Here is a 16,866-nt window from a genome sequence, read left to right on the forward strand (position 1 = left end):
CAGCAGGAAAAACAACAGAAAAAGAATCACAGGGACTCCAGAAAATTATAGACATGGGCTATAAAACAACTATGATTACTGTGTTCAAGGGACAAAATCAAGATAGAAAATTTCAGCAGGAAACTGTGAGCTATAAAAAACTGACATAGCAGATTTGGGTAAAAAAATTCCAGAAGCAAAAGAATATGAGACCAAATTTTTAAAAATTGGGCTAGCAGATTAGTTATAATTGAAGAGAGAATTAGGTGACTGGAATAAAGCTCAGAAGAAGCTATCCAGAATGAAGCAAGGAGTAATTAAACAATACAGTATAAAGGGTAAAAGTATACTAAATACAGTGGGAAGATCTAACATATGCAATTGAAGTTTAAGAAGAAAAAGAGAAATGATGGATTATAGGTAATATTTTAGATATAATGGTTGATAGTCCACTGTCAAGAAGCCCTACGAAGCCCAAGCAGAATAAATAAAAGTATTAATAAATGCTCAACTGGACACATCAAAATGAAACTTTAATAATCAAGACAAAAAGAAAAATCTTAAAGTAGCCAGAAAAAAAATACTTCAATTTAGAAGCTACACAAGGACTTCAGAAGACAGTGAAATGATATCTACAAGGTGCAGTGAGGAAATAACTATCACTCCAGAAATACTTCATTAATGAAGGTGAATCCCTATATTTCCAAAAAAAACAAAAGAGAGATATTGTCAATAGCAGATAAGCACTTAAGGATATTCTAGGCCGGGCGTGGTGGCTCATGCCTGTAATCCCAGCACTTTGGGAGGCCAAGACAGGTGGATCACCTGAAGTCAGGAGTTTGAGACAAGCCTGACCAACATGGAGAAACCCCGTCTCTACTAAAAATACAAAATTAGCAGGGCATGGTGGCGCATGCCTGTAATCCCAGCTACTGGTGAGGCTGAGGCAGGGTAATCACTTGAACCTGAGAGGCGGAGGTTGTAGTGAGCCGAGATCACACCATTGCACTCCAGCCTGGGCAACAAGAGCAAAACTCCGTCTCAAAAAAAAAAAAAAAAAAAAAAAAATATATATATATATATATATATATATATACACACACATGTATATGGATATTCTATAGATTATTCCTCATGCAAAAGGAAAATTATCTTGCATGAAAAATCAGAGATGCAGAAATCAATGAAGATCAAAGAAAATGATAATTATGAGGATAAATCTAAATCATATTGACCGCGGCGGGGCGCGGTGGCTCACGTCTGTAATCCCAGCCCTTTGGGAGGCTGAGGCAGGTGGATCATGACGTCAGGAATTCGAGACCAGCCTGACCAATGTGGTGAAACCCTCTCTCTACTTAAAAAAAATACAAAAAAAATTAGTTGGGCTTGGTGGCGTGAGCCTGTAATCCCAGCTACTCAGGAGGGCTGAGGCAGGAGAATCGCTTCAACCCGGGAGGTGGAGGTTGCAGTGGGCCAAGATCGCACCACTGCACTCCAGCCTGGGCGATAGAGCAAGACTCTGTCTCAAAAAAAAAAAAAAAAAAAAAAAAAACGTATTGACTGCGAAAACAGGGGGTGTGAAAAACAATAATAATGTCTTGTGGGGTTTAAATGTTATAGAATTTCAGTAAATGGCCAAAATATCACAAATGGTATGTGTGTGTGTGGAGGGAGTGTATATAGTAGATTTTTTTTTGTTTATGTTTTTGAGACAGTAGTCTTACTCTGGAGTGCAGTGGCACAATCATTGCTCACTGCAACCTCCACATCCCAGGCTCAAATGCTCCTCCCACCTCAGCCTCCGAAGTAGCTGGGACTACAGGTATGCACCACCACACCCAGCTAATTTTAAAATTATCTGTAGAGACAGGATTTCACCATGTTGCCCAGGCTGATCTTGAACTCCTGGGCTCAAGTGATCCACTTGCCTTGGCCTCCCAAAGTGCTGGGATTACAGGCCTGAGCCACTGTGCCCAGCTGGTAAATATTTTAAAGCGATTTATGGATTCTTGATCAAGAGGATATTAAATGTAACAATACTAGATTTTAATAGGTAAGGATGAATGTGGTAATTGCTAAGGCAATCATTAAAAGAATAAAACAGAATATAACTGCAATGAGATGCTACTTCACACCCACTAGGATGTCTATAATTAAACAGACACACAATAATAAGTGTTGACAAGGATAGGAGAAATTGGAATCCTCATATAATGCTGATGAGAATGTAAAATGGTGCAATGCAGCCACTGTGGATCAGTTTGGCAGTTCCTCAAAAAGATAGTCATAGAATTACCATTTGACCCAGCTATTCCACTCATAGATATATACCCATAAGAAATGAAAACAGGAACTCAAACAGATACCTGTACATGAATGCTCATAGCAGCATTATTTATGATCATCAAAATATGGAAGCTTGAGTGTCCATCAATGGGTGAATGAATACATGATTTTAGAATTTTAGAATTCCTTTTTAGTTTTGGGACATTTTTATTTCTTTTTTTTTTAATTTCTTTTTTCCATTTTCTTTGTTCTCCCTTTGAAGAACTTTTATTAGACTTTTTTTTTTTCTTTTAAATGAGATGGGGCTCTCTCTGTGTTGCCCAGGCTGGCATCGAAATCCTGGGCTCAAGGAATCCTGCTTGATTATAGGTGTGTGCCACCGTACCTTGCTTCTATTAGATATTTTACTTCTAGGGTTGGACTTCTATATCTCTTATCCTTTCCTTCACATTTATTTTTCTTTTTGTCTTATATGCTGGAATATTTTCTTTCTTTTGTCTTTTAACCCTTCTATTGAATTTTAATTTCAGGAATCGTATTTTAATTTCTAAAGATTCTTTCTTCCTTTTTAAAAAATAACAATTTTCCTATTGTAAGAATGCAGTATCATTTTTAATTTCTGAGGATATTAGAGAGTTTAAAATATTTTCCCTCTTATGTTTGTTGAATTATCTCCATTCTCTATTGTCATTTAAAAACTGTTTATCGGCTGGGCACAGTGGCTCATGCCTGTAATCCCAGCACTTTGGGAGGCTGAGGCAGGCGAATCACCTGAAGTCAGGAGTTCAAGACCAGCTTGAAACCTGGACTTGAAACCCTGTCTCTACTAAAAATACAGTTATTAGCCAGGTGTGGTGGTGTGCACCTGTAGTCCTAGCTACTCAGGAGGCTGAGGCAGGAGAATCACTTGAACCTGGGAAGTAGAAGCTGCAATGGGCCAAGATCACGCCACTGCACTCCAGCCTGGCAACAGAGTGAGACTCCGTCTAAAAAAACAAAAACAAAAACAATAAAAACAAACAATAAAAAAAAATTTATGAAAACTAAATGTGGCCGGGCGCGGTAGCTTACACCTGTAATCCCAACGCTTTAGGAGGCCAAGGTGGGTGGATCACTTGAGGCCAGGAGTTCAAGACCAGCCTTGGCAACATAGCGAAACCCCATCTCTACTAGAAATACAAAAATTAGCTGGGCATGGTGGTGCACACCTGTAATCCCAACTACCCGGAAGGCTGAGGCAGGAGAGTCGCTTGAACCTGGGAGGTGGAGGTTGCAGTGAGCCGAGATAGCGCCATTGCACTCCAGCCTGGGCGACAGAGCAAGACCTTGTCTCAAAAAAAAAACCAAAATGAAAACCAAGAAAACCCTAAGTGTGATGTCTGTGTGGAAGGGTGCTGCCTACCACCAGGCATTTGTGGGCAGGTGGGGCCTATACAGCTTAGAATGTGAAGTATTTATCACCGCTTGTCTCACCAGCTGTTCTGGTTCTTCTCAACTACTTCAATGTGTTTCTTTACAGAACTCCCTGCTCCTGTTTTTAGCCTAGGACTTAAAGGCCTAGATGCCACATTTTCTTTATGTGGTGAGAGAGAGGTGAAAAAGTTTCACTGGATTGTGCCCAGAGAGACTTATGATTAATCTCCTTTGGTTTCATTTCTACATTTTACTGTTGGCCTCCCTTGCCTTTGGCCTGAGTCCATAGCCTGTCTTGTATTCTGCAAAGCATAGCAGCTCGCTTGTTGGTGCAGCCTTCTTTGACAGTAGTTAATGGTGTAGCTTTTTTTTTTTTTTTTTGAGACAAGAGTCTCGCTCTTGTTGCCCAGGCTGGAGTGCAATGGCTCCATCTTGGCTCACCGCAACCTCTGCCTCCCGGGTTCAAGCGATTCTTCTGGCTCAGTCCCCTGAGTAGCTGGGACTATAGGCATGCACCACTACGCCCGGCTAATTTTGTATTTTTAGTAGAGATGGGATTTCACCATGTTGGTCAGGCTGGTCTTGGACTTCCCACCTCAGGTGATCCGCCGGCCTTGGCTTCCCAAAGTGCTGGGATTACAGGCGTGAGCCACCCTGCCCGGTCTGGTGTAGCTTTGTTACTTTGCTATAACAATCACTAGTCCTCTGATTTTTATCTTCCAGATATTAGGTGGAATAACTTGCTTGCTAATGACCTTCTCCCATTTTCATTTGTGTTTTGTACGTTTTTAATTCCTTTCTCGTTTGTCAGGGTGATGTTGGGATGATAAACACCTGTGGCCAGTCTAGTCCGTTATCTTCTACCGAAAAAGAAAATTTCATTAAATAGAACAATATTTGCTGTATGAAGATTATCTTAAATGTACATCTTTGAGGAAAAAAATGCTAGAGCTTTACAGGTTTTGCAAAATGAACTTAATGTTGAGATGTTTAAGCAATTTTGATTCAGTAGGTGGCACTCTTTCCTAGTTTAACTCAATTCTAACTTGTGAACGGTTTGAAAATAGATTTTTCTTATCGGTATAATTTAAATAGATTGGGTTTCAGAGTTTCGTGATTGTCAACCTTAATCACTTGATATTTTCAGAATTTTAAAATACTTAAGCAAATTTTAAAATTAAGATATTAAACTAAAATCTCTAATACTTACAAATTTCTGTTGCATAATAGTGATTTATGTTCTGTCAAAAGTCAAAAATAATTACAATCTTACCAGAAGCCCTGACTACTAAAGGTGTTTGGATTCAAGTTGTCGAATACATTTTTAAAATTCCCTTTTAGCACATGGGCACTTTCATTTTATTCTCTTTCTTCTTCTATATCTTTATCTCTGAACAGTCCCCCAATATATCAGTGTTTTTAATGTACTGTATAATAATTTTTTTCTTTCTTTTTTTTTTTTTTTTGAATCATGGTCTCACTGTGTTGCCCTGGCTGGAGTGTAGTGGCTGTTCACAGTCACGTTCATAGCACATTGCAGCCCTGAGTACCTGGGCTCCAGTGATCCTCCTGCCTCAGCCTCCTGAGAACAATGTACTATATAATCTTTTAATTGAGCAAAGCACAGTCTCTGCAATCCTGTAACTTAAAATCATAATCAAGTATTAGTTTGTGCAATTAAAACTAATAGTAATGTAGTTTAGAGAAACTTTTAAATGATTTTGGAAAACTTTGCATGATCTGTAAATAATAACAAGCAAATGCATCAAAGTGTCTTTACTTCCTGTTCTGAATTTGCAACTAAGTAGCCAGTATGTAAATCACACTTGAAATTGTAATATAGCGTTCTCATAAATCTAATTAGGTCTGAAGCAAAATATGAAATGTTAGAACTTTAAGGCACTTTGGAGGTTATCCAGTCTAACTTTTAAATGATCAGAAACTTTTCTTTTGTTTTTTTTTGAGATGGGTCCTACTCTGTCACCCAGGCTGGAGTGCAGTGACGTGTTCATAGTTCACTGCAGCCTAAATCTCCCAGGCTCAAGTGATTCTCCTGTCTCAGCCTCCTGAGTAGCTGGGACTACAGGCACATGCCATAATGTCCTGCTAATTTTTTTGGATTTTTAGTAGAGATGGAGCCTCACTATTTTGCCCAGGCCGGTCTTGAACTCCTAGGTTCAAGTGATTGTCCCAACTTAGCCTCCCAAAGCACTTAGATTACAGATGTGAGTCCCTGCACCTGGCCAGAAACTTGTAATTGTAAAAAAGATCACTAATAGAGGTGAGCGCATTAAAAATTCTGAATTTTAAAAGTGACATTGCAAAAGCATTTCAAGAGTTAACAACAACTTAATGAAAATGCTCACTGGTAAACCTCTGACTAACTTTGACCAAGTGTGTAAAAATATTGGTAATTAAAAGACTAAACTATTTCTGAGAATGGTTATCAGTCAGTTGGAAATCCTTGCTTGTGGTTCTAGGCTTACATTACCAATGGTGAATGGCAGCTTTCACTTTCATTTTTCTACACTTTTATCTTAAAAATATACTTTCACAGAATGAGAGAGCCTCAGATATGCCCAGAATTTGGCCTGATAACCAGAAACATATCAGGATATTTGAAGTTTTGCTCATCTGCAAAATTCCAGGCATTCTGTGTCCCCTGGTTAGTCCATAATTTGTTACCTCTGTTTTTTAGAAACAGAGTCACAGAGATAGTATTAGTTATTGAGTCTTCTTCTTCTTCTTCTTCTTCCTCTTCCTCTTCCTCTTCTTCTTCTTCTTCTTCAGACAGAGTCTTGCTCTGTTTGGCATGATCTTAGCTCACTGCAACCTCTACCTCCTGGGTTCAAGCAATTCTCCTGTTTCAGCCTCCCAAGTAGCTGGGATTACAGGCGTGTGCTACCACGCCCAGCTAATTTTTTTGTATTTTTAGTAGAGACGGGGTTTCACCATGTTGGCCAGCCTAGTCTCGAACTCCCAGCTTCAGATGATCCAGCCACCTTGGCCTCCCAAAGTGCTGGGATTACAGGCATGAGCCACTGCGCCTGGCATCTTGATATTTCAAATATATCTTGAAAGTTGCCTTCCAAAGAAAATTGTAAATTTGTCAGTTGATAAGTACTCATCACAAAGGTATTGTCTTTTGAGGTTATCCTTCTGCTAAATAGCTCCTCAATTTTTCAGAATCTATGATTGCATTGATTGCAAAACAGTTTAGTAGGATAAAGGGCTGTGTCTAATTACTATCTTTTCTATCTGTTTCTATGTACATATAATAAAGATTATATAGTACTATATGTAGTATGTGCTACATATATAATCTTTAAAAATAGTTTCTTTCCAATCACATAGCCTGAAATCATTTTTTGTCTAGATATGTATTTTTTGAGGTGAAGTCTTGTTCTGTTGCCCAGGCCAGAGTGCAGTGGCACGATCTTGGCTCACTGCAACCTCCACCTCCTGGGCTCAAGCAATTTGCCTGCCTCAGCCTCTTGAGTAGCTGGGATTACAGGTGTCCGCCACCATGTCCGGCTAATTTTTGTATCTTTAGTAGAGATGGGGTTTCACTATGTTGGCCAGGCTGGTCTCCAACCCTTGTCCTCAGGTGATCAGCCTTTTCTGCCTCCCAAAGTGCTGGGATTACAGGGATGAGCCGCCACACCCAGCCCATACAGAAAATTTTAATGAGAACTGTGCTACCTCAACTAAATCAGCAGTTATGGAGTCTATAGCACTTTTCTTTCAGTTTTAAGTTCCAGTGATATCTTCATATGCCAAGAAGAAAATAAAATATTCTGAATCACGAAGTGTTCTGATTAGTTCATCTCTGAGATCCTTTTAATTATTTCCAAAGCTTTACATCTGAGGAAATAGTTCACTAAATACTTTCAAGAATTTCCCAAGATCTTCTAACTCTTGCATTAAATCTTCAAACTTTTCTCCATTTCTTCCAAAGAGCTCACGAAGCTGACCACATAATTAGTCACTCTCACTTTCAGACTTTATACAGTTGTGAAATATGCAATGGATGATGGGCATACCAGTCTTTCCTTCTGACTTTGATAGTTTGTAGAAATTTTCTTATTCCCCTTGATTGCAGGTGACTCACTAATTTAGCCCAGTATTTCCATGTTTAGACCAAACTCCTCAAATTCCTGTCAGGCAATAGTTAGATTCTGCTGGCCCATATATGCAGACTAATTTGGTAAACATTATTTAGCTGCAGTTTGAGGAAAGCAGAATTTGGTTTGGAGAGCGTTTGGAAAAACTTGATCTCTCCACAAGTGAGTAAAATTAATTTTCAGATATTTAAAGTGATTTGATTAAGGATTTCTGGTTTCTTCTGGCAAAATTGAGATTAGAATCCCAATCTTCTTATTCGGTACAGTTCAATAAATGTTTATTGAGTGCTATTTTTCTACTTAAGAGAGAAAGACATTTTCTCTGATTTTAAGTTTTGAGACAGGTATATATGTAAACAATCATAATACTTAGATGTATGTATAAAGCTTGAAGAGAGTACTAAAACTGGAGTAAGTCCATTTCAAGGGGTGGGGAGAGAGGTAAGGAAATGCTTCATGGAAGAGGGCTTGGAGGAATGGGTAAGAATTTTTTGAGCAGATAAAGCATGGGTGGGAAATGTGGAGAAAGGGGGTGAATTTTGAGACGGAACTGTGCAAAGGCAGAGAGATGGAAAAAGAGAGACATATATCTACAAGAATATGGAGTTAAGATCGGGTGAGTCTTGAACCTTGATGGTATTCTGAAGGGTAAGAAACAGTAGAAAAAGAGAGAGGAAAGATAATGGAAATAAAGAGATGGTCAGTTGAAGAAAGTTCCTATGTAGGCAGAGGAAATGAGATCCAAATCTCACATGGAAGAATTAGCCTTGGATAGGAGAAAGGATAGCCTTTCCACTGAAACACGTGAGAGGGAAGAAGTGAGATTGTACCAATGCAATTAGGTTTGTTAGCTTCATGGGGAAAATTGATAGTTACATAGGAATAATATATATATATTCTTTTACATATATATTATTTATATATTCTTATATATAATATATATTCTTATATATATTCTTTTATATATAATATATATTCTTATATATATTCTTTTATATATAATATATATTCTTTTATATTTAATATATATATACTTTTATATATAATGTATATATTATATATATATATATATATTTTTTTTCCTGCAGAACTATAAGAAGTTTGAGAAGTCCACCGAGGTCCAGGAAGTGTCAGGGGACAGGATGGGAACTAGGGCTGGTATGAAGTGATACTGAAGAATCTGGATTTTGAAGGGCTTTATTTGTCATGCTAAGGATTTTTAACTTGAAGGTGATGGAGGGTCATTGAAAGATTTAAGCAATTTAATGTCTAATCAGTTTCTGCCATACTCTAACTGTGGCTTAAGGTTGAGTTTGGGGTGGTGTGGTGACAGTGGTGGAAGCCGAAGCATAGAAATCAGAAAATTGTTATGTGTAATTCAGGTGAGAGCTGCTTCTCACCTGAATCTACCATTATTCCTCTAAATACAACTGCGTAACACCTGTCCCTTCAACCTCACTCCTCTTCTGCTCTGGGCTTTGATTTGTTGCCCTTCTGCCATTATGTTAGTGATTATTCTGATTTTTAACATCTCTTCTAGTCACTCTCCACCCAGCATTTTCCAAAGCTCATATCTTTATAGATGGCCCTACCTCATGTTTCATAAGGAAGTCAAGGTCATTCAGTGAACAAGCCCTCAATTTGCCCCCTGAAGCTAACATACCTAAACTGCAGTCTTCTTACTTCTCACCTGTTTCAGTGGAAAGGCCATCCCTTCTCCTATCCAAGGCTAAATTTCCATCTGAGCTTTAAATCTCATTTCCTCTGGCTCCATAGGTATTTTTCTCCATTGAGCATCCCTTTATTTTCTTTATCTTTCCGCTCCTTTTTTCTACTGACTCTTTTCCTTCAGCATCCCAACAGGGTTCAAGCCCTCACCCTTTTATTTCATCTGGGGTTTCTCAACTGCATTATTAACATTTTCGGCCAAAGAGTTCTTTGTTGTGGAGAGGCCAGCATCCCTAGCCTCTATCCTAGTGGATAGATGCCAGTAGCCACGCCCCTCCTCCCTGAGTTGTAACAAACAACAGTGTCTCCGGATGTTGCTAAATCATCCCAGCTTCAGAACCACTGATTTAACCCAATATATTCAAAATATTATTTCAACGTATAATAAATATTAAAAAGTACTGAGATTTTTCAGTCTTTTTTTGTATTGTACCTTTGAAATTCGATGTGTATTTTTCACTTAAAGCACTTCTCAATTATTTTTATTTATTTATTTTTTTAGGGAGACGGAAAAGGAAAAGGGGAGGGGAGAGGGAGAAGAGGAGGGAGTCTAGCCACATTTTAAGTGCTCAGCAGCCACATATGGCTGGTGTCTACCTAATTGAAGAGCACAGGTCAAAAGCTTTAGAAAAAAGGTTAGAGCTGGAAATACAGGTTTGAGAAGTCATGAGATAGTAAGTTAAAATCAAGGGAGAAGATAAGATAGTCCGGGCAAAATTCTATGTTTAAGAGTGAGAAAATAGGAGGATTGAGGAAAATCCTAGTCGAATGCTCTTTTAGTTTCCCCACACAATCTGCTGTCCTTGATTATTATTGTAATTTTAAAATCATTTGTGTGTGTGTGTGTGTGTGTGTGTTTTGTTTGTTTGTTTGTTTTGAGACGGAATCTCACTCTGTCGCCCAGGCTGGAGTGCAGTGGCACAATCTCGCACTCACTACAACCTCTGCCTCCCGGGTCCTAGCAATTCTCCTGTGTCAGCCTCCTGAGTAGCTGGGGTTACAGGCGCCCGCCACTACGCCCGGCTAATTTTTTTGTATTTTTAGTAGAGACGGCGTTTCACCGTGTTAGCCAGGGTGGTCTCCATCTCCTGACCTCATGATCTGCCCGCCTTGGCCTCCAAAAGTGCTGGGATTACAGGCATGAGCCACCGCGCCCAGTCTTTTTTTTTTTTTTTCTTGGAGATGGAGTCTCCCTGTCACCCGGGCTGGGGTGCAATGGCTTGATCATGGCTGACTGCAACCTCGGCCACCCTGGCTCAAGCGATTCTCCTGCCTCAGCCTGCGGAGTAGCTGGGATTACAGGCGTCCGCCACCACGCCCAGCTAATTTTTGTATTTTTAGTGGAGAAGGAGTTTCACCATGTTGGCCAGGCTGGTCTTGAACTCCTGATCTCAGGTAGTCCACCCGCCTAGGCCTCCCAAAGTGCTGGGATTACAGGCATGAGCCACCGTGCCCGGCCAAAATCATTTGCTTACTGAATGATACGGAAAATATGAGTGAACAAAAAAAGTATTGAAAAAGATGAGTTGATGGCAAAGGGAGGGAATTAATGTTTAGTGAACACTTAATTGGCAAGTAATGTTCAGAGCATTATATAAACTGTCTCATTTAATCTAACAAGAACCTTTTGAGGTAAATACGTTATCCCAATTTATAGAGGAGGAAACTAAGATTTATAAGGATCTCATCAATCAGAGAACTCTTAAGTGGCATCACTGGACTTTGAAAGGAAGTCTGCCTGATGGACTATAAAGCTCATCCTCTCTCTATCCTCCTAATGCATATAATGACGCATTTGTTATCTACTGACTTTTATAAAATAAACAAGGAGGCTTATGCGATTGTACAGCCCGAGTTCGCAGGAGATATGTGACCACTTTTGATCTGATTCCGGAAGCAAATTCACTTTAACAGTGAGGTGCCGTGATCTTTATGTCATTAGCGCATATGATATGGGTATCATTTGTTGTGAAAGACACTAACCCATGATGTTTTTGTTTACGTATATCTGTAAATGTATTAATTCTGTAGTTGGTTAATTTTTAGTTACGAAAAAATGAACCAAGATGTAGTCAAGATTTGGCTTAAATGTTGAACGCATAATCACCAAAGAAAATTAAATAATGAGCTTTGTGACACCTTTCAGTTCGCCAACAGACTGATAAAACCAGTACAAAGGGGGAGGATCGGGACCGAGGGGGCGGGACGCTGAGAAACGGGAATCGAGCAAGCGCAGAAACAAACAGATGTTAATGGAGGCGTGAAGGCTACTGCGCTCTCACTTTCCGAACTGTCGTAAAGAGCCCTAGTGTCGTGCTCTCCTCGGTAGGGGAGGAATTGGTTAGGCGGCGGCGGCGGCGAAGCGGCGGCGGCGGCTGTAGGGGAGCAGCGGCAGTGGCGGCGACGGCGAGGAGGTGTTCGGTTTGCGCAGCGTAGAAACGCCCGCAGCTTCAGAGAAGGAGTTCTTGTGGGACCAAATTAGGCATTCTGAACCGACGCCGGCTTAGCTGGGCCGAGTCCAGGCGCTGCCGCACGTACAGTTTTGGTGGCGGTGACAGACACTGCTCTTGACTCTAGGGGCCTATTAGGCCGACGTCTGAGGCGCATATCGCTGGCTCTCGACGCATTACTCTTTACGCCTTACATTTCTGTCTTCCTTCCTGGGTCAGTGATTCCCGGACCCTGGAAGAGAAGACGGTGGCTAATGATTAAGGTGAGGGGAACAGGGGGGAGGGGATCCATTGGAGGCCGCGCGTGCGCGCAACGGGGGAGGGGCCGGCCTGGAGGGGAGAAAGAGGAAGGGCTGCGGCCGCGGAAGGCTGGGGTCGGCGACCGGCCGGTTATCTCTGGCTCGGTGGTGACTTAGGGTCTGGGTCTCCGCAGACGATTTGTGTTTGGGCAAGGCATTCGTCTACCGACACACCCACAGCCTACAGTGAGGGAGTGTGGGTGAGGGGATTTCTCTCCCACTTCCGACTCTCCCTAGAGTCTCAGGATGGGGGCTGAGGACCGAGGCGTGGGAGTGCGATTTGACAATGGAGTGATGAAGGTAACGCGGACCCGGGGAGTTGGAGGGCGCTAAGTCAGCCCTGACGGCTAGGGAGTCGCCTGCTGCTGCTGTGATCAAGGAAACGTAGTCCGCGGAACAGCTGAAATACAGACGCGTCAGATTTTGTATGGAGTTGGCTTGTTGGTCATTTAAAAAGAAGCTGATGTTTTTACTATTGTCCTTCGATAATTTATCAGAGTCAGTGTCAGTGCTATAGTGGGAATATCTGTTCAGTGCAGCAGAAATAGATTTGTTACAACAGTTCTTAAATAGGTTATAGTAGATAGATCTTTACAGATGGGTATTTCTCAACCTAAGTTTTGATTATTCAAAAAATACCAGAAAGTATAAGGTATTCATTTAATTTGTTCGTGTGTGTAGTGTGGGGTGACTCCATTGTATTGTTGTAAGCTTTCCTGTTTTTTGATTTATGTGCGGCATTAATTTAGAATTCTCTTGAATGGTAAGATGCCAGCTGACATAGGCTACGTTTTGTAGGATTTCCTGTAGCTTTTGAATGTGACTTAATCTAAACTTTATTTCATTTGGTATTTTATCTATAATTTTCTTGTTTTAGGGGCCTCTTGAACTAAAAAGAACAAACTGGGAAAAACATAAGCTAAGGTTCCATTTCCTTTCCCATTTTTGTTGTGTGTGTGTGTGTGATGCTTGTAAATGCTTGAATGTGATTTTGAGATTACCATAGACAAGTTCCGTAACGCTGGACTTAGCTTTATGACAGTAAAGATACACCTTTTGATAGTTTGTTACTATATGTATTTTTGTAAAAATCTTCATGTCAATATAAGCCATATTGTTTCACCCTAGTCTGGTTATATTTGTGAGGTAAAACAGATGCATAAGAAGGAAGCCCTTTTACTTTTACAATAATTTTAAATTGATTTTTTTAAAGGCTTGATTTATCTTATTTTGGACACTTTCTTGCCATTTAACCTTGGACAAATGACTTTATCATCTCTCTCCTGCTCATTTGTTTGTAACCAAAGATTCACAATAGTATTCTAAGAATTGGTGAGGGTGTTTATAAATCTAAATAATATTTTAGGACAAAGTAGGAAGAATGAGTCTCCTTGTTTATCGCGGGTGCTATATCATGTGCAGATCCTTCTGTCACTTTTTAACTTTTGTTTGGTGTCTGTTGGCCACTTGTTTGCTAGTTATTTCACCAGACATAGAACTGGTTTTTAAAGAAAGGTATAAACAAAGTGACTTCATTTTGGTGAAAAATGCATTACAGCAGAGGTTACACCTTAACGAATTTCACTTTGGTACTCCATTTCTACAGATTATTGAGAGAGAGCTATTCTGATGTTTAAGAGAAAAGCACCTTGCTTGTATAAAGCTAAGGTGTAGTCATTTAGCAGATACTCCTAGTTATTTTACTTTAAAATAAAAAATATAAAGGAAACTAATTGAATCAAACCATTTAGATTTTTAGATGTTTCTTTCTTTCTTTTTTTTTTTTTGTTATAGTTTAAAGAGAGGTTTCTGTATCATGCTTTACTTGAGGCATACTTATGTGCCCTTCTTTTGACTTTTTCTCCCCTTTTGGGCCAAGACTTCAGTAGGAAATAAAAGAGACCATCTGAAAAATGATAGCAGTTAAAATATGTTATAACTTGACATTACCGTTCTATGGGTAACGTTATCTTATGAAATAATATAGGGCTAAGGACAGGAGATCTAGATTTTAGATCTGTCTTTGCTTGCTATACATTAGATCTCCGAGTTTATTGTTAACCCTCCTTGGGCTTCAGGTCTCTCTGTTTAAATGAGAATTGTAGAATAGATGACTTTGGTTTTCTTTAGGTCCCAAATTTAATGGTTTGTATATCTAGTTAGGTTTTTGGTATTCATTGTTGTGTTTGTCGTAATTGAATCCCCAGAAAGAAATGCTGTACAAAAAGCATCAATTCCCTCATGAAATGTGTATGTGTAAAACCTGTCATGAAACTGTGGGCCAGGCGTGGTGGCTCACCCCTGTAATCCCAGCTCTTTGGGAGGCCAAGGCGGGCGAATCACTTGAGGTGACCAGTCTGGCCAAAATGGTGAAACCCCACCTCTACTGAAAATACAAAAAATTAGCCGAGCTTAGTGGTGTGCGCCTGTAGTCCCAGCTGCCTGGGAAGCTGAGGCAGGAGAATGGCTTGAACCTCGGAGGCGGAGGTTGCAGTAAGCGGAGATCGTGCCACTCACTGCACTCCAGCTTGGGCGCCAGAGCGAGACTGTTTCTCAAAACAAACAAACAAAAAAACTATGATTGTTGTTCCACATGTTATTGCTATTGTTGTCCCATTGTAGATATTAATTACTGAAGCTTTAATAGCTTTCAGATGGTACTAAAAATGAAATTTTTTATTACTCCTGGTAACGTTTTAAAAATCATCTGGAATAATTTGTTTTTCTTTCAGAAACCTGTAATTATTGTTCAGTAAAAGTCCACAATTACGTTTGAATGTCTTATACCTCTGTTTGTTTCTTTCCTACATCCTACAGATTCTTGATAACAGCTGGCCCAGGTTTCTACAGGTACTCAATTTATATCATTACATGAGGAGTGAATTACAAATGTTTAAAGACAAATACTTAGCTGAGGCTGGGTGCGCTTGCTCATACCTGTAATCCCAGCACTTTGGGAAGCCGAGGCGGGTAGATCATGAGGTCGGGTTTGAGAGCAGCCAAGCCAACATGGTGAAACCCCGTCTGTACTAAAAAAAAAAAAATACAAAAATTAGCCGGGCATGGTGGTGGCATGCGCCTGTAATCCTGGCTGCTCAAGAGGGTAAGGCAGAATTGCTTGAACCCGGGAGGTGGAGGTTCCCCTGAGCTGAGATCTGCACTCCAGCCTGGGTGACAGAGGAAGACTCCATCTCGAAAAAAAAACAAAACAACAAAAAAGCCTCCAAATACTTAGCTGAGCTTACATTTTAAAGAGCGGTACTGCATTATTACGTAGATACATTTATTGAATGTCTCATGTTCTAGGCACAGTCACTGGTCTTCAGTGAAGGCACTCTGCCTTCATGGAGCTGACATTCTGTTCTGTGTGTGGGAGCATAATAAACAGAATGGTTTCAGGTAGTGGTAAGTGCCATGAGGAAAATAGGACCATGTGATACGGCATGGATGGAAGTGGTTTTACTATAGATTGAGTGGTTAGGGAGGGCCTTTTTAGAGGCGGTAATTTGACCTGTGACTTCAATGACTAGAAAAAATCAGCCATAGTGACGATTTGGAGGAAGACTGCTACAGATAGCAGGGGCGGCAAATGCATTAGATGAGGTTTGATTCTAGAGAATCTACAAATGTAAATTAATTATTTGGTTTGTCTGTTAAGCTTTTCATATTTGCTGTCAGATGATATAGACAGATTAAAATTATTTTATGTGTAGTAACCAAATACAATATGTTGGTGTTGTTTAAACCCTGACTCAAACCAATTGTAGAAAGTCATTTCTGAAACATTGGGGGAAATCTGAATATGGATGGGTATTAGATGATATCAAGGAGTTATTGTAACTTTGTTAGGGATGATAATGGCATTATGTTTATGTAAGAAAATGCCCACTTTTTATTAGTGATAGAGACTGAGGAATAAGGAAGGAAATTTGCAAATGTCTTTTATTTTATTTTATTTTATTTTATTTTGAGATGGAGTTTCCCTCGTTGCCCAAGCTGGAGTGCAGTGGCGTGATCTCAGCTCACTGAAGCCTCCACCTCCCGGGTTCAAGCAATTCTTCTGCGTCAGTCTCCTGAGTAGCTGGGATTACAGGAGCGCGCCACCACGCCTGCTAACTTTTTGTATTTTTAGTAGAAACGGGGTTTCACCATGTTAGCCAGGCTGGTCTTGAACTCGTGATCTCAGGTGATTCGCCCGTCTCAGCCTCCCAAAGTGCTGGGATTACAGACGTGAGCAACCGTGCCCAGCAATGTCTGTTATTTTAAACAGATACCAGATAAAAACCAAAAAATGTGGTGGAGGGAGATAAGATAGATGAAGCAGGTCTGGCACAATCTGGATAATTGTTGGGTTGGGGTGATGGGTACATGGGTATTAATAATATTGTTCTCTGCTTTTGTGAGGTTTGAAAATGTTCATATTTTAAAATATATTTTTTTGGCCGGGCCCAGTGGCTCATGCCTGTAATCATAGCACTTTGGGAGGCTGAGGAAGGTGGATTGCTTGAGCCCAGGAGTTTGAGACTAGCCTGGGCAATGTGACGAAATTCTGGCTGTACCAAAAAAATACAAAAATTAGACAGGCAT

The 16,866-nt window shown here is 40.1% G+C and overlaps 1 protein-coding gene and 2 long non-coding RNA genes across 10 annotated transcripts in view; 2 read left to right on the forward strand and 1 right to left on the reverse strand.

The window, feature by feature from the left end:
• The window catches only part of LOC134757317 (uncharacterized), a 51,991-nt gene extending 42,068 nt beyond the window's left edge, over window positions 1–9,923 (forward strand). The window contains exon 4 of the long non-coding RNA XR_010131181.1: window positions 8,891–9,923. This is a non-coding gene — a long non-coding RNA (uncharacterized lncRNA). The remainder of the gene's footprint in view (window positions 1–8,890) is intronic.
• A 1,747-nt stretch (window positions 9,924–11,670) lies between these two features.
• Window positions 11,671–15,487, reverse strand: LOC129526992 (uncharacterized). Its single transcript, XR_008671823.2, has 2 exons — window positions 15,217–15,487; window positions 11,671–12,212 (listed from the first exon to the last, which is right to left on the reverse strand). It is a non-coding gene; the product is annotated as an uncharacterized lncRNA (long non-coding RNA).
• RNF111 (ring finger protein 111) overlaps window positions 14,962–16,866 on the forward strand; it is a 106,664-nt gene continuing 104,759 nt past the window's right edge. For 2 of the 8 annotated variants that reach the window (XM_063699029.1, XM_063699033.1), the window contains exon 1: window positions 14,963–15,129. In XM_063699029.1, the coding sequence (XP_063555099.1) occupies window positions 15,056–15,129 (74 nt within the window). In that variant the 5' untranslated portion in view covers window positions 14,963–15,055. Of the gene's footprint in view, window positions 15,130–16,866 lie in introns of all 8 variants that reach the window. The other 6 variants (XM_063699032.1, XM_063699036.1, XM_063699030.1 and 3 more) reach the window with 5 other exon arrangements.

Source organism: Gorilla gorilla, chromosome 16 (genome assembly GCF_029281585.2).
Source record: "Gorilla gorilla gorilla isolate KB3781 chromosome 16, NHGRI_mGorGor1-v2.1_pri, whole genome shotgun sequence".
NCBI lineage: Eukaryota > Metazoa > Chordata > Mammalia > Primates > Hominidae > Gorilla > Gorilla gorilla.